This window comes from Apteryx rowi, unplaced genomic scaffold (genome assembly GCF_003343035.1).
Source record: "Apteryx rowi isolate R43461 unplaced genomic scaffold, aptRow1 scaffold_79, whole genome shotgun sequence".
Lineage (NCBI taxonomy): Eukaryota > Metazoa > Chordata > Aves > Apterygiformes > Apterygidae > Apteryx > Apteryx rowi.
The window spans coordinates 637,331-660,406 of record NW_020451082.1 but is presented as its reverse complement, the minus strand read 5'-3'; the positions used below and the strand labels follow the sequence as shown (position 1 = coordinate 660,406).

The 23,076-nt window shown below is 39.5% G+C and overlaps 1 protein-coding gene across 1 annotated transcript in view; it reads left to right on the top strand.

Moving 5' to 3' along the window:
• PTPN14 (protein tyrosine phosphatase, non-receptor type 14) overlaps positions 1-23,076 on the top strand; it is a 72,497-nt gene that overhangs the window by 33,043 nt on the left and 16,378 nt on the right. The window contains exons 3-12 of the mRNA XM_026088839.1: positions 749-846; positions 3,545-3,612; positions 6,343-6,413; positions 8,168-8,255; positions 10,002-10,090; positions 11,702-11,789; positions 12,487-12,569; positions 15,377-15,434; positions 18,863-18,941; positions 20,531-22,026. Coding sequence (XP_025944624.1) covers positions 749-846; positions 3,545-3,612; positions 6,343-6,413; positions 8,168-8,255; positions 10,002-10,090; positions 11,702-11,789; positions 12,487-12,569; positions 15,377-15,434; positions 18,863-18,941; positions 20,531-22,026 — 2,218 coding nt within the window. The remainder of the gene's footprint in view (positions 1-748; positions 847-3,544; positions 3,613-6,342; positions 6,414-8,167; positions 8,256-10,001; positions 10,091-11,701; positions 11,790-12,486; positions 12,570-15,376; positions 15,435-18,862; positions 18,942-20,530; positions 22,027-23,076) is intronic.

The window sequence follows — 23,076 nt, the reverse complement described above, 5'->3', positions numbered from 1 at the left end:
CCCTGCTGCCTCGGCCATCGCTGCTGTGTGCCTGGTACGCTTCAGTGGATGGGAGGGATGCAAGGCCGGGGACACTGTAATTTGTAAAACTTTTGTGGAAAGCTTCTTGTTTGTCCTCAGCTACTCTGCTGCAAATGCAAGGTGAAATGTGTAGTTTCTGTTACTGTGGTTTAAACCAAACATAGTTTACCGTGTGATCAGTTTCTGGAGATCAGCAGGTGCATGGTACTATTAGTTGGTTTTGTTCGATTTGTGAGTCTAAGTCATCTTTATGGATAAGGGATGCCAATATAAAAAATTTCTGTATGGTCCCCAGTTAAAGTTACATCAGTTGGCCAAAGTATTTTGCTAAAATTCCATTTCTCCTATCAAAATGGTGACCCTGGAGCAAAAACCATAGATGAAATATGGAAGCCTCTTTCTGTATTGGAGAATGCATGGTAACCCCAGAGCAGGTAATCCCAGCAGATGTTACTCTTCTGGGTGGTCTTGGGAGTACAAACTAGAACTTCTTATTTTCCTTTTTGTACACCTGGAAACGTTGTCCTCATAGCAGTCTTATTGACTTATTTTGGTAATGTCCATGTGCCTGGCAGATAATGTGGAACTTCTTAGTTCAGGCCTGGACTGTTGTTCTAACTAAATGACCTGTTTGTGGGGAATTTTTCTTACTTTCGACAGTCTCTCATTCTGCAGAAAATATGCAAGCATATAGACTTTGTAATTTGTTCTCCTTTCTTGTTTGTAGATATCAGTATTACCTACAAGTGAAAAAGGATGTTCTTGATGGCCGATTACGTTCTTCACTGGAGCAGGGAATTCGGCTAGCTGGTTTGGCAGTGCAAGGTAAGATGATGTTACCTGCTAGCCCATTTTCAACTTTCCCATTTTTTGGGTTGATCCAGATGTTGACTGGATTTAGTATGACTCCTGTTCACAACCGTTGCATTTCCTATTGATTTAAAAGCGCGTAGTTGGACTGTCATTGATGAATGACTTGCACCCTCAGGGTGGGAATGATGGACTGCATCATAGTGTTCAGCATTACCATTTGTAAAATTGATTTGGTACTGAATCTGAACAAAGCTCCATTTCTTCCAACTCCAGCCATGGAGTACTTTGTAGTAATGAATTTACTTCATGTTCTCTGTTTTGAAATGGAATTACATCAAAGAGTGTAGCAGCAGCTTTAATTTTGCCTGTAATTAAAAACTCATTTTGCTGTATATTGCCATCTGAAGTATGGAAGAACACATGACTGTAGTTGTTGTGTGAGTTATAAATTAATAATAAACTAGTTCTTACAGTGTGATTTTTACTTTGAGCCTCCTTAGGACATCAATAAAAGTGGGATTGTAAAATGTATATGGGCAGAAGAGGAAGCTCTCTATTTGAAGAAAGTATATTTCAGTGCATCCGTGAATATGAGAACTTAAGGCAGAATTTCAACAATCATGCCCTGGGCATGCCTTCTGATGGGGGGTGGGCAGGAAATGAGTATGCACATAATAAGGAACATGTAGTTCTGACCCTTGAAACTTAAAGATTCTGTGGTATAGCCTGTCCTAGTAATGTTTTTAAATCTGCAAATTTGAATCTAAAATGCAGTGCTTCAATCCTGGCTTCTCTGATTTGTGGAGTGCTTTGTTGTCAATATGAAACTTCTCAGGACTTCTTTTGTGACTTTCTAAAACATCCTTCTTCATTTTGACCAAGTCAAAATGCAGCAGTTGCAAGAGGGAATTGTTTGTAGGTATTGTGTTCTGTTTCTAACCGCCACTGGTAGTCCGTAAGGCTCTTTGCAACTGTCTTAAAGAATGGATTTTCAGAGGGATTAAACATCTTCCTATTTCTGACATTGAGGGGAACAGTAGGTACTCATCAGGTTCAGATGCAGGTCAGTAGGCACTGGTGGCACTAGCTTCCTCTCCAAAGCTCTAGAGAGGTACCAGCAACCACATTTTTAAGTACACTGAAATTATATTGTAAAATAGTAATATCTTAAGCGAAATGCTAATTGCAATTAAGAGCAATGTTAATATGATCTTTCTTAGGGCAATGGAAGTTCTATTATAGTGTCTTATTTTTTTGCATAAAATTTGAAGGAAAAATGTCTCCTGTCAAATCTTAAAATGTTTTATGAAAAATGAAAAGGATGTGTCCTTACTGAATTTTGTAATTTGAGTCAATGAAGTTTTTCCAGTATGTAAGTTATTGATAAATAGATACTGAATATGTTACACTGGCCTCATGTCTCTGGAGCTTTTTGCTAGCTTTGGGAGCTAGTCAGTCTCATTATAAGCAGTTTGCAATAATCAGTTTTATTGTGAATTTTCTACGTAATCTGTTATCTTTCAAAGACCATTGCATCAGAATGCTGCAGCTAATCTTGTTTGCTTTATTCATGACCTTGTATTACTCTCTTTGTCCTTTGCATGTGATGCAACCGAGGATATTTGAAATACTCATTTCTTTTAAACTTAGACTCTGTATTTCATGTTCATTTTGATTTCTTTCTGTTTATGTTAAAACATAATTCTGAGGTGAAAACAAAATGAAACTGCATTTTTGGCATCCTGCAATATGTGAAATTGTCTAGAAGCTTTGAAAGAATGTTTAGCTAATATGATTTATGATGGGGATTTCCAGCTTCTATAATATGAGAATCTTGTAGATGGCGTTTGATCCAGTTCAATTAAAATAAAATAAAAACCTCCTGGCAAGATATTCTTTTGATATAAGCTGTTGTGTACTTAACAGATAGATAAATATAGGCTTTATTTTGTTTTTAAAGTAGTTTGGCCTTTAGGAAGCATTTTCAAAACTCCACAGTTTCAAGGACTTTTAGACAAGAATCCTCAGCTGGTTGTATGAGTGAATGTGAGCAAGCAGATGAGTAGCTCTTAAAGAGATGTAGAAGGAGAAGAGGCAAGTAGAAAGGTGTGAAAGGCCAGTCATTTGAAGAAAAATGACTCCGTGCCTGCGCTGTTATAATGGCTGGAGAAAGAGAAGACGTCTATTCAAATTGTGCTGTTTATTAACAATTTATTTTTAATAGAATTGGCTGGTAGATTTCAGCCTTCCAGGCTGTAAAATTAAGCGTCTTTCATACAATTATGTTGAATTATAGCAGAAATAGATTTTTTTTTTTTTTTTTTTTTTAACTTGGTCAGAGTTGGGAATGTTGGAGAAACACAAGTGTGCCCCATCTGGACAACCTCAGGCTTGTTAGATGGTGATATTAGTTCATGAAGGCCACAAGAAAGAAGCTCTTGCACTCCTAATAGTTAAGTATTGCAAATGGCCATAATATAAAGGAACTAAAGAGAGAAATTACTTGTTGCCTGTTATTTGATTGCTAGTAATAACACTATTATTTTCAGACCTCCATGTTAAAAGCTGAAGTACAAGCCGAAATCTTTGCACTGGGTTGTGACTTCAGAAAGAACTTGCCCACTTGAAGTTAAGGATCTGTGCAAAGGTTGAGTGAGGTCTTAACATGTGTGGAAAGTGCTAAAATGAATAATTGTGTTGTTTTCTCCAGCGGATTTTGGAGACTATAATCAATTTGAATCTCATGACTTCCTCCGAGAATATGTCCTGTTTCCTATGGTGAGTTACTTTTCCCCATCTTTTGTGATCTTTTATGAATAATTCCTCCATGCCTCAGAGATGGCTTTGTTGATAATAGAGTAAAAGCACCAGTGTAAAGTGTTAATGGCTGAAATAAACTTTGCTTCCCCAAAACTGCAATATATTTGATTGTAGCTGAAGATTTAGCCCTTTTTCAGTCCTTGTTAAGCCCCTGCTAGGAATAGATGTCAACAAAAGAAATGTATTTAATTGAATCAACTAAGAATTTGCATTTATTTAGAAGGGTGTATATCAGCAGTACTGCAGTATTAGTAATACCACATAACCAGGGGGTATGAGGGCAGCCAATATAGTAAATGTTTTATCACAGGACAAGTCATCCAGTCTTTGCTCAAGAGAATGCAAACTTAAATCAATTGACTGTTAGACTGAAATGAAGCATGAATCAGGACTTCTGAAAATGCCCTGCAGGGACTGTGCTGTAAACTTATTGTTTTAAATTTGAATTGGAAACTAGCAAATAATTTGAACGGTGAGGGAAGTGTTTTAGGTCACTGATTACATTAGACTGTGGTGATAGATGCCAGGCACTTGCAACCCATGACATTGAGCTCCTCTGGGAGAGTAGTTTACTGCAAAAAACTGCTGAGATTAAGGCTGGCTTTATCTCTCACTAAACTCCAGCAGCACAGAACATGAGTGTGAGCTTCATAAAATGTCAAAGAACTTGAAATTCTTTCTGAGTAGAAGCAAAACTTGGAAGTGGGGTGGGGTTCCCCTGTCCTAAAAGTTAGGCATCTGGTTTTTCCTACAGTTAGTGGGGAGGCAGAGGGATCTCCAGAAGATGATTCACTGTAACTTGAATGTCTGAGAAAGGCACTTCTAGAAGCAGCTCTTCTCATTTACCTTGGCTCTTCAGCTATATAGCCTTCTGTAAGCTGGAAGTGTATTCTAAACTTCAAAAGGTGATTGCTGTTCAATTTGGGGCTCGTAAGTAGCTCAACGCTACCTGAAAGTGAAATCCAGCAGGAAGAAGAGGAATTAATGAATACRTAGAAATATGAGTATCCCTTGCATACCTAGAACATAGCTTCAGTATTGCCCTTCCACTAAGGAACTACTGTTAGCCAGACTAGTGCAAGGGGATTTCTATGTTAGGTCTTTTTTATTTATTAATAGGTAATTAATTAATCTTGCATATAGTTGATAGTTTACCAAGTGACATATTATAGCCTAAGTGGGAAAGATAAGGACTGCAATATAGACAGAGAAATGTGTAGTCAGGCTGTCACTTTGCAAATTACTGTATTTTTGCAAAGTCCCTTCAATATATATATACATTTTGACCCATTTGGAGGTCTGTTGTCCTTTGTTATGTTATGGTTGCCTCTCTTTTGTTTTGGACCCACTCGTGGGTCCATTTCCTGGTGTCTTGCCATTCATCCATGCTACTACTGCTAAATTTAACAAAATCTGCGAAGTGTCAGYTTCCTATTCTTAAATCAGCTGGTTCTCTAGGCACTTTTTTTTAAACTTGTCTTTTCTCCTCTGGGAGGAGTGTATAACATAATAGTAATATTTCACTGCAAGTACTGTGACAGTTGCTAATTGCTGTAGATATAAACTAGTCCTAAAGCAAGTGGGAGGTATTGAACGAATCTCAGGCGTAGAAAGAGCCTCCAAAGAGAATGTTGCTATAAATTCATTAGTGAAGTGAGCTGGTGAATGAGGGAGGGGTAGCTACATTTGTTCCGTTTGATCTTGTGAGGCTACAATGTGTCAAATGGCATTTCTTCAGCAGTGAAAAGAACAAAGTTATGTACACAGTACACCCCACAGGTGTGTAGCTGTGTGTAGGCATGTACTATGCTATTTTTCATTAGCACGCTACCACTTTCACATTTTTCTGTGGCAGAAGCAAATATCAGAGAGAGGGGGGCCCCACTGAGCAAGAAACTGGCAGTGTGTTTAAGTACAATACATGCAGCCTTAAGGCTTCTTTTTAAATAAAAATAAGAACTTTGAGGTTTTGCTAGTAAGTTTTTCAGCTTTTTTTTTTGCCTTGAATTTATGACCAGATTTCCTTTATTAACTTGCTCCTGATTATTTCAGAATTATTTCTATCACATGTTACTAAATTTGTGGAAGACAGAAATTTCTACTCAGAAATGTGTTGAAATCATAAAAGGAGTTTTGTTGCATATTTAAAGGAATAGTGAAGTTTTTGATTTCTTTAAACATGGGGAAGGAAGTACCAGCAGTTTGCAGGACCGGAAAGACCCATGACTTCATTTTGTTTGGTCTATGTCTATGCTAATTTTGCTTGCATTATTTTTGGCTGATTTGAAAGGTACATATTCATTTTTAGCCTTCCAAGTGGTTTTTAAAGGCTTATTTGATCCTTATCCCGAAAAAAATCCCTTATCCATGCTCTATATACTGTTGTGTATTTGGGAAAAATGTCCACTCCCTCTGCACCCCCCTCTCCTCCCCATTTTTAGTGATATCTTTTTACAACAAACAAAAAACTAGACCCTCGTGGTTTTCTTGCAAATTTTCAGCACACTGTGGTCAAGCATGTGCACTGGCTTTTCATTGCAGTTGATGCTAGGTTCTCTCAATGTAGCTATCTAAAAGAGTATGAACGGGAAACAACCCCAAAACATGTGCCGTCATAATTTCTGTCTTGCATTTTGTTGTCTCTCTCTTTGGATGATTAGTCTTTGAAGCTCCTTCATATTCTTACAGGATTGGACCCAGGATGAAGCTGTCTTGGAGGAGCTGACTCAAAAGGTTGCTCAGGAACACCGAACTCACAGGTGAGCTTGGCATGTTAAGATTCAGGATTTTTTGTTGTTGTTATTGTCATCCCTGTACTCCCCTTCCTCACCTTCTGGCTGTGGTAAACTAGCCCATGTTCATGTTACTTTTATGCTATGTCTAGCTGGATTTTTAATTAGTCTGTAACAAAAGATTATCTGCCTCTTGCAACCATAAAATGGCCAAGGAACTTAATCCTAAATAAATGGGCATTGCCACCAGAAGGTTTAATGACTATGTGCGACTCTACTTGCATTGTGTGGTAGATTCCTTTCTCTTTATGGTTTTGTTTAAATCCTCGTGGTGAAAAGACCCCATGACTTGATCAGAGGTGGTCCAAGTGTCTGTCTCATTCAAGAGAGACACACGCTAAGCAGTTATCTTCTTTCAATGTAATACTAATGAAAATAACAGCAGATGGGATCTTGTCATGTTGTGCTTTAAGTCACATCATGAAAAAGATACAATACACTGTCACTAGTAAATGATCTAGGAATGTACATGTTAGTGCTCCAGTACAAATACCCTTTTTGTAAGCAAACTCCTTTGGTGTCATGTAGGTATACTGGTGGTAGAAGTATTCAAACCTCTAGAGTGCTGTTCTTAGAAAAACAGCAGTGCCTGTACATCATTGGAAGTAATCTTTCAAATTATGTTATGAATCTGCATTAAAAGGTTTATTTTATAAAACGAAATAGGAATATTATGTCAAAGGTGCAGCATTCTTCACTATATAACAGAAAATCGTTGTAAAGGGACAAATGCCAGTCTCTGAGTTGTAGGCCATTCTCAGTGTGAGATTTAATGCAGACTTGGGCCTTTGATGCAACCGAAGGGATAGCTTCCAGGCTGGCCATGAATAGGCCTGAGTCTGTTCTTCTGTCTCTCTGCCATGAGCTGCTTGTGTGATCTTGGTTAACTCACAGACTTAAAAGGGAAGATTTCCATCCCCTGCTGTGCTCTTTTGTGCTGTCTCAGCAACACAAAGAACAAATACTTATCCTCATTTCAGCAGGTAGATCAAATTCCATCACCTTTCTCTCCCTCTTTCCCCCAAGTATTATCTGGTTCCATGTTTGTATGCTGTGGTAAGGAGGAGCAAAAAGGAGAACCATTAATAGTGGCCTTCTTTTGGAGCAACCTACAATCTATTCTGACCTGCTTTTGCTCACTGAAATTTGTCCAGATTCCTGAGCTGTGACAGAAGCATGTGTAGACAAGTGTGTATAAGTTTTCAGGCAGCTCATTCTCTATTATGGAAGAGAATCTGCTCAAAATATGGATTTAGTGCCTGTTTTTGAATAACCAACATAACATGAAAATGTAGGTCTTCCCTTTTAAGTCATTTTATGCAACTTCAGTGGACTTGTATACTATTTATGCAAATTAGGGTCCATATGGGTCAAACTGGCCATCCCAAACTAGACTCATCCTGATGCAATGACCTGAGGTATTAATACAGCCTGGAAAACATTTGATGTGTGCAGAAGAAACTGAGTAATATGATCAATTCAGTTTGTTACTCCTGTAGTTTGAGCTGTGCTTTGTACCTTCCCTTAGCAACGTACAGTAAAATTCCTCCTCTTCCTGATTATGATCCTAATGTTGAAAGTTAGATTTGTGCTGTATGTTTCTAGGCAGGATATCTGAAGTGTCATCTAAAGTGGTTTGTGAACCTGCCATTTTTTCGCAAGTAATTTCTCTGTGCTTATAATATTCAACTATGTTTTGCCTTTTGTTACTATAATTGCAGTGGCATTACAGCAGCAGAAGCTGAGCTGATGTACATCAATGAAGTGGAACGTCTGGATGGGTTTGGGCAGGAAAGTTTCCCTGTGAAGGTATGTTAGAACTGTTAGTATATATTATAAAGGAACCTCCACATTAAGTGATACAGGGGTCTGCAATGTCCTTTGGAATRCATAGAAGTTAAATATGTCCAAAAGAGACAGTTGTATTTTGCTGTTCCAGAAGATGAAGTGATTCTGGTAGTTTGAATGGAGTTTTCGGCAGGAGGATATCTTAGGCCTCTAGTGGACCCTGTTGCTTCTCTTCCACCAAAATCCTTTCCACACAAGGGGTTGTATGTGCCAGGGCTGCTCGAAGTCCCTGCTCATTTGGGAAGGTGAGAAGCTCCTTGCTTTAATTTCTGAGTGCTGTCTGAAGGAGGATGGYTGGAGCAAATGAACCTCTGCTCTGATCTTATTTAGCAGAATAGGAAGTTAAGGTGGGTGGTCTTCTGTCTTCCTCAGATGCTATTTGCCAAACATTAGCTTTACCTCTGCTTAGTTTCTCATATGTCCGCACCTGTTCTCCACACTTCTTAAAACTGAGGGTTTTTTTCCAAGGTTTGCTTTGAATTTGTAGTCAATGGAAGCCCCTTTGCCATGTATGGTCCTCCTGGCTTTAAAGAGCACATGCTACAGTGATAAGCTTGTGCAGAAAAACTGGAAAGTACTGATTCTCCTTGCCAGCGTGCCCCATCTCTCTTTGCCAACCCACTCAGCCACTGTTAGTGTTGGACTGTCTAGGCATCTTCTGCTAGTTAAACCTTAGTAGTTAGAAACAGGTGCAGATACTCCATTCTTGCCTTCRGGGGATAAAATGCAAGAAGGCCAGGAGAATGGCTCAGATTTGATCTGTTAAAATGCAGGGGTTTGTGTGTAACTTTTCTCATATCCTTTCTTTTAGCAGTTCTTTTAACCACACTATTTGTGTTATCATGATTTTTATTTATCACTCAAAAGTGTGAATCAATTACTGTGGATGCAGTTTGGGGGGAGTTGTTTTTGTTGGTAAATGTACAAAAACCTCTTTGTCAATAGCTTTTGTTAAGCTTTTGTTGCAGTATGAAAAAGCATTTTTAAGAAAACAAGCATGTGCAAAGTGGAACAGGAGCACGTTTCCCAAACAGGGGGCTGCAAGGAGACATGGCCAGGCACAAAAGCAATAGAATTTCTGAAAAACAATGCAAGGACAGTGGATGTTACATAGTGAAGTACATGTAGATGAATATTTAACCAATAGTCTGAAAAACAATGGGGAATGTATCTGTACAGAAATACAAGAAGTACTTTCTTGGGTGCCAAAGTGAGAGCTTCTGCACAAAGTACCCAAAAGGAGGAAGTGTGAAGGGTGTAGATTTTGAGAGGGATTCCATCTCCAGGTGTGGTTTCCTGAAATCGCTACCTGTTTCACCAGATGACAGGAGTAATACTGTGAGTAGGAAAGAAGAATGTTGCTTTTGGAAGTCATATGGGTTCTTGATACCTATAATTCCAATTATAGGGGATGTGGGGTGTTATATAATGTATGCTAGTTTGTGGTGTTCCTGTTGTTCCACAAAACAGAACGGTGGGCTCGTTTAGCCTTCATCTATTCTCACTAATCAGCAGACTGAATCCACTTAAGTGTTAACTACTTTGAAATAATGCAAATCTGAGTCAAACAGAACAACAAAATATTGGTTAGCCACTGTCCTGCATTACGTCCTAAAGAATGGCTTTTATTTGGTAGTTCTACCTGTGTTTTTTTGTGTTCTTTGGCCAGTTTCTTTATTTAACTAAATATATATGCTTTTTGTGTAGGATAATCACGGAAATGACATACACCTCGGTATTTTCTTCATGGGAATCTTCATAAAAAACAGAATTGGAAGGACAACTGTGATCTATAGGTAAAAACCTAGGGAATTCTGTATTTAAAGTGCGGGTTTTTTCAGAGCTCTGTGTGGGGTTTTTTCCTTACTTACATATGACTTCAATAGTGCCAATCCTCTAACTGAGGAGTACTCACCTCACTGTTTTCAGGATTTGCCTCTTGGCTGTTAGAGATGTGATAAAGAATAATTTCTGATGTCTGTGAATGGGTTTGACGGCAAGAAAGACGTAGTTTTCTGTCATGTATCTTGTTCTACTTACGAGGCTTTAATCCCTTTTCTTTTCTTGCCTTTTGTGTCTGCCTCTTTGATGCATCTGAATGCAAATCTGTTCAACCTCACTGTTGGCAGCCCAGGTGTTCAACATTTCTGAAAATCTGATTGCCAYATTTAGGTGCCCCAGTAAAAAGCTGAACTTTTTCGTCCCATAATTTTGAAAATCCTGGCTGTGTCACTTATTTGTCTGTACTACTGTTTATTTTGACAATTAGGGATCATTTAAGGCTTTCCGTTAACCATAGTTTGTGGCATTTGTTACTTCTTATAAAATCCTGTTCTGTATGAAAATGCTGCTAGAAACCTCCATGATTCCAGGGAAGCTAGGGTTTTACTCATTCCTTTTATTATTTGCTACTGTTCTGTGGGCTATTTCTTTTAATATCATTGTTAACTTGGAATGGATTTTTCCTGGTTCCTGCTATGGGAATATGAACATTTGTGTAGCCAAACAGATTGTTTGTGATGAGGTACAGTAGTATATGGTCAGTAGCTAAGGTTTGTATCGGGCTTGAGCAGGGAGGGTTTTTTGTTGGTTTTTTTTTTTGCCTTAAGAGGGCCTTGATCTGACGCTTTCCCTGTGTAATTTTGCGAAGAAATTAGATATTCCTTTTAACTATGGCATTCTGAAGGCTTGTTTAAAATGTAGGTGACAAATGCAAGAAGTTTCTTAAATGTAGAAATGGTAGTTGGTGCTGGGATCCTTACTCTTTGGAAATATGCACTTCAAGCATCCTGCCATGACATGAAGAGGAATGCATGCTGCAAACAGAACAAACAAGTCCTTTCCATCCCCGTGGATTGCATGCAATGTACGCAAATGTGTCTGTCAGCTATTTGTAAGAAGATTATAACTCTGATCTTGGGTAACCTGACAATTACTTGAAAAAAAAGATTGGGAACATAAAACAGAGTATTAACATGGTATGCATAGCCTACATAACCATGTTGTCAAGTTAACCTTCTTCAGGAGGAGTTGGCTCTGTAGGAAAGTTGGAAACAGCGTTTGGAGAGGAATGGCACTACAGAACCAAATATTTCTTTTCCATCTGGCTAAAGTCAATCAGTACAAAGATGCTACAGTTCAGCATAAAGTTTATCATTAATGTACTTTCAGTTTATCTTTTATTGTGATTCGTCAAATCAGTATTTTGAGAGATAACTTTTGACTCTCCTGTTTTGTGTTAGGGACACAACTTCTTTATTTTCCTGACCATGTTTATTCACCAAACAGCTACTGAGAATTTTTCCCATAAAATGAGACTGATGTTGACTAAGGGACTCTTAATGTGTTTGTGAAATGTTTGAATGTATGTGTTGGCAAATGTTCCAACATTTTTTTTTCTTCTGCAGGTGGAATGACATTGGGAATATAGCACATAACAAGTCTTCAATTGTTCTAGAGTTGATCAACAAAGAAGAGAATGTGCTCTTTCACACAGTAAGAAAAAGATCTAGTTGGTGTCATCAAGAAACCTGCTTATATAAAAAATAAACTTTTAAAATTCCACTGTCCCAAAGGGGCTCACTCACCATAAAACCCCCCACCCTGAAGTTCACATTTTTCTTTATGTGGAGAGTGAAATTAATTTTGTTTCTCTATCAATATTTGCACTCTCTTCTAAGCACCCTAAATTATACTACGCTGGGAAGTTTGCAAAAAAACGAAGTGCTTGTTGGATGTAGCATCAACAGTGCCGTACTACATTTCATGCTGGCATAAATACAACTGTGGAAACTGTGCACAGGCTCCCATACATGCACATACTGGAACTGAAGGAGGGGTGCAGTGCTGTTCTGCACCATTTAAAATCTCTCCAGGTCTCCTTGAACCAAGGCCAGTATGGAAACTGGACCAGCAAGCTTGAGCCATTTTTCTTCATTGTCCCTCCTCCCCTCCCACTGTGACATAGCAGTGAAGTGGCAGCGTGTAAAGGCATGCCACTGTATTTCAGTAATTCAATGCCTTGAACACTTCTGAGGGCACTAGACATGTTCTTGGCAGCCGCTTCTGTACATGACAAACCTTACCAAGCATTACTGCAATTGGATTTTTAGAACTCTTCTTTGTTACTTCTTGGTAAGAATAACAAAATGAATAATTAGATTTTTTTTTTTAATTTTTCTTGTGTTTAAAGGATGATCTTGAAAATGCCAAATATATTTCACGACTGTTTGCAGCAAGACATAAGTTTTACAAGCAGAACAAAATCTGCACAGAGTGAGTACTCTTTCTTCAGAATTATGTTCTGACACACTGCTTTGGAAGCTCTCTGAGTTTTGGCGTGTCTTTTTTTTGTTTGTTTTTCTAGTCACTTGTGCCAGTTATTCTTTCTCCCTTCATTTTCTTTTTTAACCAACAATTGGAACAAAAGAATGAAAATGAAATTTAATTCTGAGCCTTGTGAGGCCTGATGCATGACCCCAGTTGGATGTTGCTCCCCATGCAGCCAAAACTGAGAGAGAATTGTGAGTTGAAGCCCTTCGTCTCTGCCATTTGTGACCCAGAGTATTAGAATAAAACGGAGGGAAAGGTGAAATATTCTAATATGCCAAAATGTGAATTGTAGTAGCCTTTTGAGGATGCCATCTAGCAGCTTTCCTCTTCTAATTTGGTAGTATAAATTATCTGCTGCTTATACACCTCAAACAAGTGAGCTACTGGGGAGGACACCTGGGAATGTTAATCTATGTAGCCATCCTAGCATGACTCAAAAAAGCCTATAAATCAGAGCCCTAAGTCTCTCTTTTAAGCTCTGCTTTGAGCACTTACTGAGGGTCTGGCCTTGAGTTAGCTCTCTCACACAGGTTAATCCATCCTAATTGAGGGAGGAATTCTTGAGGCGTTGGTTATAAGACAAAAGTCAGTTTATTAGCTGAGGATACTTCATGCATACCAGCATGCAGCCAATTTTAGTTTGAGATAAACTGAGTGAATTTAGAGTTTGAGGACTTTTCATAATATGCCAGGTTTGTGTAGCAATGAGAATATGAATCCCTTGCAAAATATCTAGCATATCTGCTAGGTAGCTGGAAAGCTGCAAAGAAGTCTCATCTCCATCACAGCTCTAGTTAGAGCTGGACATCCCATCTGTTCAGCTGAGTAATGCCATCTGTTGGAAAATAAAGCCAAAACAGTGAACAGGAGATTGGAAAGTCTAACTTTCTAATATTACACATGTACACAGTATATAAACATACATTGAGTTAGAGTWTTGGGGAGACTGGTGAGATGAACTGCATACAGTACTTACAGAAAAAGATGATCAGATTTCAGATGGCGTTTACTGTTCTTGGGAGCTGAGTGGGAGACCAGAAGAGACATTTCATAGCAGAGTATATTGTATTTTTATAGTCCAATACCAAATTTAATTCTATCAGGTTCAGAGGAGCTGAGTTCAAAGGAAGCTCCTGATCTCCCCTGAAAAACAATGGCAGTCAGAAAAGAAAACAAAAATCCATAGTCCATTGGCTTAGACTGTTTCCTCTTTGAAGTGGTATATTGGGATCAACAGAGAGGACTATTCTGCTACAGATTATAACTGAGTCTGCAAAAGCAATAGCTTTTGATCATGTTTTTTGCTAAACACTGAGCAGTAGATATGTGGATACCATGAAGTGGGTATGTAGCAACTTCACATACAACTTACAAATGTTTGGAATAATAAAGATAGGGGACATCATGAAGTCATTGAGTGAAATCTGGGCTCCTAAGTACAAGAGGGATGTGGCACTACTGGAGCAAGTCCAGCGAAGGGCTGCAAAGATGATTAGGGGACTGGAGCATCTCTCTTATGAGGAAAGGCTGAGAGAGCTGGGCCTGTTTAGCCTGGAGAAGAGAAGGCTGAGAGGAGATCTTATTAACGTGTACAAGTATCTGAAGGGAGGGTGTCAAGAGGATGGGRCCAGACTCTTTTCAGTGGTGCCSAGCGACAGGACGCGAGGCAACGGGCACAAACTGAAACGCAGACASTTCCATCTGAACATGAAGAAAAACTTTTTCACTGTGAGAGTGACAGAGCACTGGAACAGGTTGCCCAGAGAGGTTGTGGAGTCTCCTTCTCTGGAGATATTCAAAACCCGCCTCGACGTGATCCTGTGCAACGTGCTCTGGGTCATCCTGCTTGAGCAGGGGGGTTGGACTAGCTGATCTCCAGAGGTCCCTTCCAACCTCAGCGATTCTGTGATTCTGTGAAATGAAATAACTGGAGTTTAACTAGATTTTTGCCATCTGAACTGGTCTCCTCCATAACAGTCTCCCCTATGGTACCAGCTTCTATGTTAGGGTCACATGTATTGATGACAGCATATTCCAGTATGTGTTTTCTAGCCAAATGATTTTCTTGACCTCTGTGTTATAATGATAGTTGTTTGTTTTCCTCTGTGTGCATTTCCTCTAATCGCACATAAAATCATTCACCAGATCAGAAACTGTAAGAGGAGAAATTCCACCTTTCCTCTCTTCACGTAAGCACTATATTTCTGCCTCCTTCAACTTTTTTTCTTCCCCTTCCTCATTTTTTTTTGTTTCCACTATTGTTTTTTCTATTGCAACTGGCTACTCTTAACATTGTATCTGGCTCTGCTAGTATTATCTAACCAGTTACTTTTTTTTCCTACCCATCTGTGTGCATTGCTTTGGAGTGATTGCTATGAATTTTGTAAGATTTTCATTATTTAATGTTCACTTTAAGTCATATGAGGCTGTGCCTGTGTGACATGTTCAGTTTTTATTGCTTAAGAGATTTTTTGTTGTAGTTTGATTTATTTTTAAACCAGAGTTTTTCTTTCCTGTGTTTCCAAGTAAGCCAAATACAATAATGAATGGAAGGCATGTGTATTTTGGAATCGGAATACTTTCTGTATTTAGAGGAGGACCTGAATTATTTTCATCTATTCATATTTTTTTGAATCTCATTAATGAGCAGTACTTGCAGATTCTTCATCTCTTTGTTTTCCTCATTCACTCTTGAATCAGAATTTTAATATTGTAGTTCCTAGTGTTTCTCTTCACTTTTTCCCCCACAGACAATCAAGTTCTCCTCCCCCTATCAGACGGCGGCCCACTTGGAGTAGGTCATCCCTGGTACGTACTGCGGTGGGATCTTTGTGTCTATACCATTTCTAAGGGGACAGGGCATTGTGCAAGATGGARTGCTTTCTAAATTTCAAATAAGCACATTAAGTCATTTCTTGTAGGCAATATGATTGGAATGAGTTTCAAGGGTGTGGCTGCCTCGGTTGATTAATTTACCTGGATAATATCACCACTGAGTATTAAACATTACAGTCTTCAAGGCATTATATTTTTATTTGCTCTGCAGAAACTGAGCATCTTTTCCACAGGAGTGAGGTTATATTCAACATAGGAAAGGAAAGGAAAATAATCCTTTATAGACTGGGAAGAATTCGAAGTGTCTTGTGCTTTATACATAGAAACCTAGTCATTACATAATTTTACAGCTTCTCATCTTGTATTTCTTCTATTCCTCTTGGTTTTGTACCAAGTCCACTTCTAATTTAACAGTTTCTGGGATTAAGAGCCTATTCTCTGTGTGAAGTTACTGTAATTTTAAGTAAAAGTTTTATGACCAGTCCAAGATCCTGATTCTCAGTTTTTTCTTAGATGGTATTTGTTTCTTTTTAACAAATCTCTATAAATACTATAAATCTGACAAAACTGGATAACTGTTTCATGGAATCTTTACAAGAAAATTCATGGGAATCTTTTTTTCCAGTCAGTTCTGAGTACACTCTTTTTATTGATCCAGTTTTAACATCTAGTTTGTCATTGTTTCTTACAGTATTGCCTTATCTGAGATTAGCAGCAACACTGCTGATCCCCTAGACAGAGGGCAATATTATCTGTATGAAAGTTGCCAGTTTTCATTTGTGGCATAGGTTATACTTTGCAGTCCTCCTCAGAGTGATAACTCTATTAGCCTATTGCTGTATGATGGAGAACTAATGTGGGCAGGAGTGTTTTCTTGAAATCCCCAAGATGTGATCACAGCTTGTGAAAATGTTCCAAAATTAAGCTTAAGCTGGTACTGATATTGCATTAACATTATCTTTGCAGATTTCAGCACAGGCTACTTTCTTGATGCTTACACATGGCATAGTAGATTTAAAAGTTGCATTCTGTGTTTCCCAGACATTGGCAGGAAACCTGTTTTAGCTGGTCTCATATTTCCTTAACCTTTCGTTTTTAGCTTGTTTCTAGGGCATCATAATACACAGAGGTTGTGTGTTACATTGTCTGAGGCATTCTTACAGTATTTTTGCTATCTACTAGTTTGGTCCTTGAAGTCTACTGTGAAAAATTTAGGGTGAGGAGAGGAAGTGTGGTTTGCATTCTTATGCTATTGCCTCAGCTATATCACAAGGAAAAGAACAGCCTTCTTCTAATAGATACGGAAAATGGAAATCTACCTTTTAACAGGAAAAGTGAATCCTGCTGCCTGTTTGTTTTGAACATAAGCATGCAAAAAGTTTAAAAACAAACAAAAAAAGTGGCTCAAGAGGATCAAGAGAAGGAATACATACTCATCAATTAAAAAGTGAACTTGGCTGCTTACTGTTCATGTTGAACTTTCAAGTGTTTTTTTTCATAATTGTCTTCCTAACTTGTTGGAACAGTTCCCTTTGGGAAAAAAAAAACCCAGCCCTTATACGCCTACCTATTCATTTGTGCACACCTTTATACACCTACCTGTTCATGTGTCTTGTACGGTAATAAATCAATAGACATAAATAGGAAGTGAAGGAGAATCTTTGCGGGTGAGGCTCTGCCACTTAACTGAGGATCATGTTCGTTACTCTCAGATTAAGAACCTTTGCATGGTTTTGGCAACATGGTGAGCCTGTATTTTATTAAGTTACACTAAGGCCGTTTTACACTGTGTTTCTTATCCCTCTCAGACCACCCAATGATGCTGGTTTTCCAGCAAAACCTCCTCTGTGCAGGAGATTTTAGTATGATGATATATTTAATTAATGGATTTTTTAAAATACCAAGTTGTCCCTAAATTGGACATTGAAATTCTGCAGACCTCAAGCTTCTCTCCTGTTTCTTCAGAAGAGACAATTCCCCATGGGCCCTCAAAAATAGAAAAAAGGCCTTGCCCACAGGTAAAAGAATAACTCCTGCTTTCTTGAAGACAGTTTCCATAACATCTATCACAAAGAAAACTGTCTGCTTCAGATCTATACCCTACATTTCTAGAAGTTACTTTTTTCTTCCTTGCAGGTTTCCTCTGCCCCCATCCCTTAGGATTTCAAACTGTTTGGCTTTCCCAGGCTTGTCTGCTACTTGGACTGTCAGTGGCAGCCTCCTTTGCCCAGGTTGTTCAGCAAGTGTAGTATTTTATACCCTTAGAAGTAATTGATCTAGCAGAAGTATTTCCTGTCCTCTTCCAGCTCTGGTTTAACATCCGCTATGTATGCAAGAATTTGTATGTGCACTCAGTTTCTTTCATTCTTCTTCCCTCACCCCATTTACATAGAAAATGGAAATTTAACCTTTTTTCCCTCTCTAATCAGTGGCTCATTGTTGCTTGGCGATGGTTGCGTGCATATATACCTGGAGGTAAATTGTTTGGTGTTTCTTTTCCTGCCTTGGGCACCCGCAGTCTTTGCTAATAGTTTGCGCTACTTGAATCAGCCTAGATGAAAAGCCCTTATTCCATTGTTAAGGAAGAGATAAATCACGAGACAAGAGCATCTTCCTTCTCTGCTTAATTCATATGTCAGCACATGCTTTCTTTATCTTTGCTCAGTGACACCGACAAGAGAGTACAATGCAGGTGGTAAAATGCTGTTGCAAAACACATCAATTTGTCAACGGAATACGGCTGGTGAATATGGCATCAGCTGTGCTTTATTTCCGTGTAAATCATCTCACTGATTTAATGCTGAATTGCCCCCTGTGATATTTGTTTTATTAAAATGCTTGTTGCAATGCAGATCATTGGAGGAAGGCTGGACTGTGGCAATTCATTATTGAGGAAATCCAGTATTCAGGTTATCCATAAAGTTACTCTAAGTCCCTATGTGCCCCTCTTGCTTGTATGACAGTATTCCACCTACAGGTCGTTGAATTTGTTCCATCACCTGCTTTTGTCCTGATTAGTGTGTGTTGTCTTTGTTCTTTTGTTTTCTCTCTGGGTTTTCTTTTTCATTTTTAATTTTTCAAGGGCAAGGGCATTTTATAAACTTTTCAAAAATTCTAGGTGAATTGGGAGCCTGAATGTTGTTTTCTGAACTGAATGAGTTTAAAAGAGCCTAACCAGTCAGCCTTGGACTCCTTAACAAAACTTAACAACAATTAACAAAATGTTATTGTCTGTTTTATAAGGAAATGCCAAGCACGTTTGTGCAGCTGGGTGAGAAAGAGCAGTATTCAGGGGAAAGGGTGTAGAATCATTTTTCCTCTCTTTCATCTGCAAAAATTGTAGCAAACTATTTTGGTGAAGTTCCTCATGCTTTTTTTTTTCCCTTGTGCTTTTATTTCAGCCAAGACAACACCCATTTATACTGCCTCCTATGCATGTCCAGTGTGGAGAGCACTACACTGAAACACATAATTCACAAGGTACTTAGAGTATACATGTTCCCTTTAATGGACTTATGCGTATGCAAAGAAGCTCCTGCCCCTTATGTCTAGATTTCTAATGCCATCATGGTCAAATGGGAGTTGTTGCTGGAGGAGAGCTAGCAGTTTTATAGTTAATGTTGCAGAAAGGCTTCTGTTTAAAGTCCAATTTCAGTTTTCAAATTCCTCTAAAATATCTGTGCATGGTTATATGGACCTGAAACTTGGCATTCCAGTCCAGTGAACCGAAAAATGATTTCTAAGGAAAGTATGATGGCTGTACTCAAAGGCTGTGCCAGCTGGGGGCGGGGAGAGAAATGGAGTGAGGGAAAAGGACACAGAAAATATCTTTTACTGTAGGGGAAATCAATGTCTTGGTCTTTTCTGCTGATTTTCATCAGTGTCTCACTGCATTACTATCCTTACAGACTTAAGGAGAGTTGCCTACTTTTACCCCCCTCTTTGACAAATAAATTGCCTAAGAGGTTGTACCAGGTTACTTTGATCAAGACTGGGAACAGAGCCGAGCGTCTGAACAGCTCGAGTTTCACACCCTTAACCACACCGTTTTTTGAAATACCTGTAGCCAAATCTGTAGGCTATGTTCTCTGCAGTTCATGAGAGGTACAGCTGAAGTGCTCTCACCAGTAGAGGAGCTCTTAGCCATACCTGATAGCATTTTAGAGTAGTGGTTGTATGACTAATTTTAAGGTAGAGTTTGATAAGTTTTGCAAGAAGTCATTCAGTATTGTTCCTTGCATACAGTAGAAGATTTAGTGGCTAGCACTATTTTACTATGGAACAGAGGCTGTGATGGGGAATATTCTCAATTTTAGAAGAACTGGAAAGTTCCCTTAGTTTTACCACAGACTTCTCTGCACTGCTGAATAACAAACTGGTGTCAGTGTTTTTGGAGCTGCTGTTCTTTTCTTAAAAGGTTGTTGACATGGACAGTCTTGCGTTAAAGTCATTCAGTGTGAGCCAAGATGACATCTTTGCCCTCTTAATTCCCTCTCAAACATCCTTTGTTGAATCATTTAGTTTTCTTTCAGCACATCTGTAGAAATTTTTTTTTTCTGAGTCTCGATCACCCACTGTATTGTACTTGAGGTGCCCAAAACTCTGTTGTTTAGTCCGAAGTAGGATTTCCAATTTCACAGTCATCTACTACTTTAAGTAATAGAGAGCAAAGCCATCAACAGAAAACACAAGAGAAATTTTAGGGTTACCATGAGCTAACAGTGCTGGATTCTTAAGGCAGCAATGGTGAATCCTTCCAGGATTCTGAGGAAGATGATGCCTTTGTTCTTTCTTGTCACCTCAGGCAAAAACACTTCCTCTCTTTCCCCTTTTGTGTGTCCCACAAGGATCTGAGCTACCGTATTTTGCTGTCAGGAGTGTTTATGTCGGTAGTTTTGTTTTAGTTCAGTATCAGTGACTCAAGGATGCTCCACAGACCAAATGTTCCTTGCAGTTGTACACTAAGCTGCCTCTTTAATCATTGGTGCAGAATGCATTTGAAGTTTTAGTAACACTGAATGAGTCCTTGTATGTTACGTTGTCTTCATCTTTATCTCCGCTCTATGCAGACAGCATTTTCCATGGAAATGAAGAAACTTTCTACGGTAGATCTCAGACTAGTCTGGACAGGTGTCCAGTGGACTTCAGCTACCTGAATGGTAATGGACCCAATGGGAGCGTATGCAGTGCACACAGCATGAACTCCCTTAATCGCTCACAGAACTTCATTCAGGCATCTCCGATGTCCTCCAACCTGAGCATCCCCGGAAGCGACATCATGAGAGCAGACTATATCCCCAGCCACAGACATAGTGCAATCATAGTACCATCTTACCGGCCAACTCCAGATTATGAAACTGTCATGAGGCAAATGAAGAGAGGAGTGATCCAGATGGATAGCCAAAGTCAGTCTTTGAGGAATCTCAATATTGGAAACACGCATGCTTACAACCAGCCAGAAGACCTCGTTTACAGTCAGCCTGAGATTCGAGAGAGACATCCTTACACTATGACTTATGGTCCCCAGGGTGGTAGTGGTGGCTATAGCAAACCTGTTGCCCCCTCTGACCAAATGAACCCTAATAACACTGTGCAAAATAAGACAGCAGCCAGTGCCATCTCACACACAGTTAGCACACCAGAACTGGCTAATATGCAGCTGCAGAGCAGCCAGAGTTACAACACTGCTCATATGTTAAAGAACTATCTGTTCAGACCCCCACCTCCATATCCACGCCCACGTCCTGCCACCAGCACGCCTGACCTGGCCAGCCACCGGCACAAATATGTCAGYGGGAGCAGTCCTGACCTGGTCACTCGGAAGGTCCAGCTCTCAGTAAAGACATTCCAAGAGGACAGCTCGCCGGTTGTCCGCCAGTCGCTGCAGGAGGTCAGCGAGCCCCTCATGGCAGTGAAGCATCATGCAGCTGTGAACAAGCGCCATAGCTTGGAGGTCATCAGCAACATGGTACGTGGTATAGAAGCCATGGCATTAAAAACTTTAAACGCCCCTCTGCCACGCAGGAATACTTTGCGAGAGCAGGTGCAGCCAGAAGAGGCAGTTCAGATGGGACATGAAGTTCAGCAGGTTCCTCATTATCATCATAAAAAGACATTCTCCGATGCCACAATGCTGATACATAGCAGTGAAAGCGAAGAGGAAGAAGAAACTGCAGAAGCTGTGTCACAGATAACAGCCCTTCATGAGAACATGGAATATAGTGCTCAGTTGCAAGCTGCCTTGGCCAGAATACCAAATAAACCTCCTCCAGAATATCCTGGACCTCGTAAAAGTGTCAGCAATGGAGCTCTGAGGCAGGACCATGTTAATGTTTCTGTGGCTGTAGCCAGGGCCAAGGCCATGAGGCCAGGGCCATCTAAGGCCATTAGTGTATCTCGAACTGATCAAGTGGCAATAAATGGGTCTTCACTTGGGCCCTCTATCTCAGAGCCTGACCTCACAAGTGTGAAGGAGAGGGTCAAGAAAGAGCCTGTCAAGGAAAGGCCTGTGTCTGAAATGTTTTCTATTGAAGACAGCATTATAGAAAGAGAAATCATGATGAGGGTAAGTACCTTCCTCTGTTGCAGTGGCTTCTTGAAACTTGGTAACCCTACAGGTTTTTTTATGTACCAAAAAACTTTGGGGTCAGTATACTAGGGGTAGCATGCAAGTGGGAAAATGTTGATTTGCTTAAGGTTAGGAAATGCAGTATTAAGTGCCACTTACAGTTTGATTTCAGGGGTCCATATGGCCACTGAAGGGGTTTATCCCATGCACTCTCACTGTGCTTTTCCACTGCTTCCCTGTGATTATCACTTGCACGTCTTTGCTGCTGGCCAGATCCAGAGCTGATCCAGGTGATCTTGCAGCAACGCTGGCAGAAATGCCAGCAAAAGGGAGGGCGGCAGATCATGCAGCTGGGTGAAGAGGGGGCTGATCACAAAGCATCCACTGAAGGTCTTTTCCCTTTCCACTTAAGAGGATCTGAGGGCAGAATGAGTCTGAAATGTATTTGCTGGAGAATGGAGAACTCTGGTTTGGTGGTAGCATTTTACTCCTTCTTTCCAGGGATGTAGAATTAAGTATTACATAATAGATAATGTAATGGGGACTGTGAGGTTTTTTTTGTTTTGAATTATCTTTTCAATTGCCTTTCCTGCCGCTTTCTGTAACATACCTATCTGAATAAAACACTGGTGGTGACAGCATATAGATTGACGGTTTTGCCAATAACTAAACAAGTGACCTGATATCTAATTATGGAAGCAGGGAAAGTAGAGGCTGGGTGGTTGAAGATCTGTTTGGGTTTTTTTTCCTCCTTGTTCACATACTCACGTATGAGAAATAGGGTCCTTTTAAGCCCACAATGAATTTAGAATAAAAAGTATTAAAGACTTCAGTGCCACTGTGTGCAACAGAAAGAATATGAGGGACACTTGCATTGCAGTGACTTATTTATGTGCTTGATGTTACATGCKGGGAAGTGCAACTGCTGTTACAGGAAGTCAAGCATGTGTCATGATTCTTTTTTCAGAATTTAGGCCTTAAACAATACCACTGCTGAAAAAAAATAATAATGAAACACCAAATGATCCAGAGCAGAAAAGAAAATGT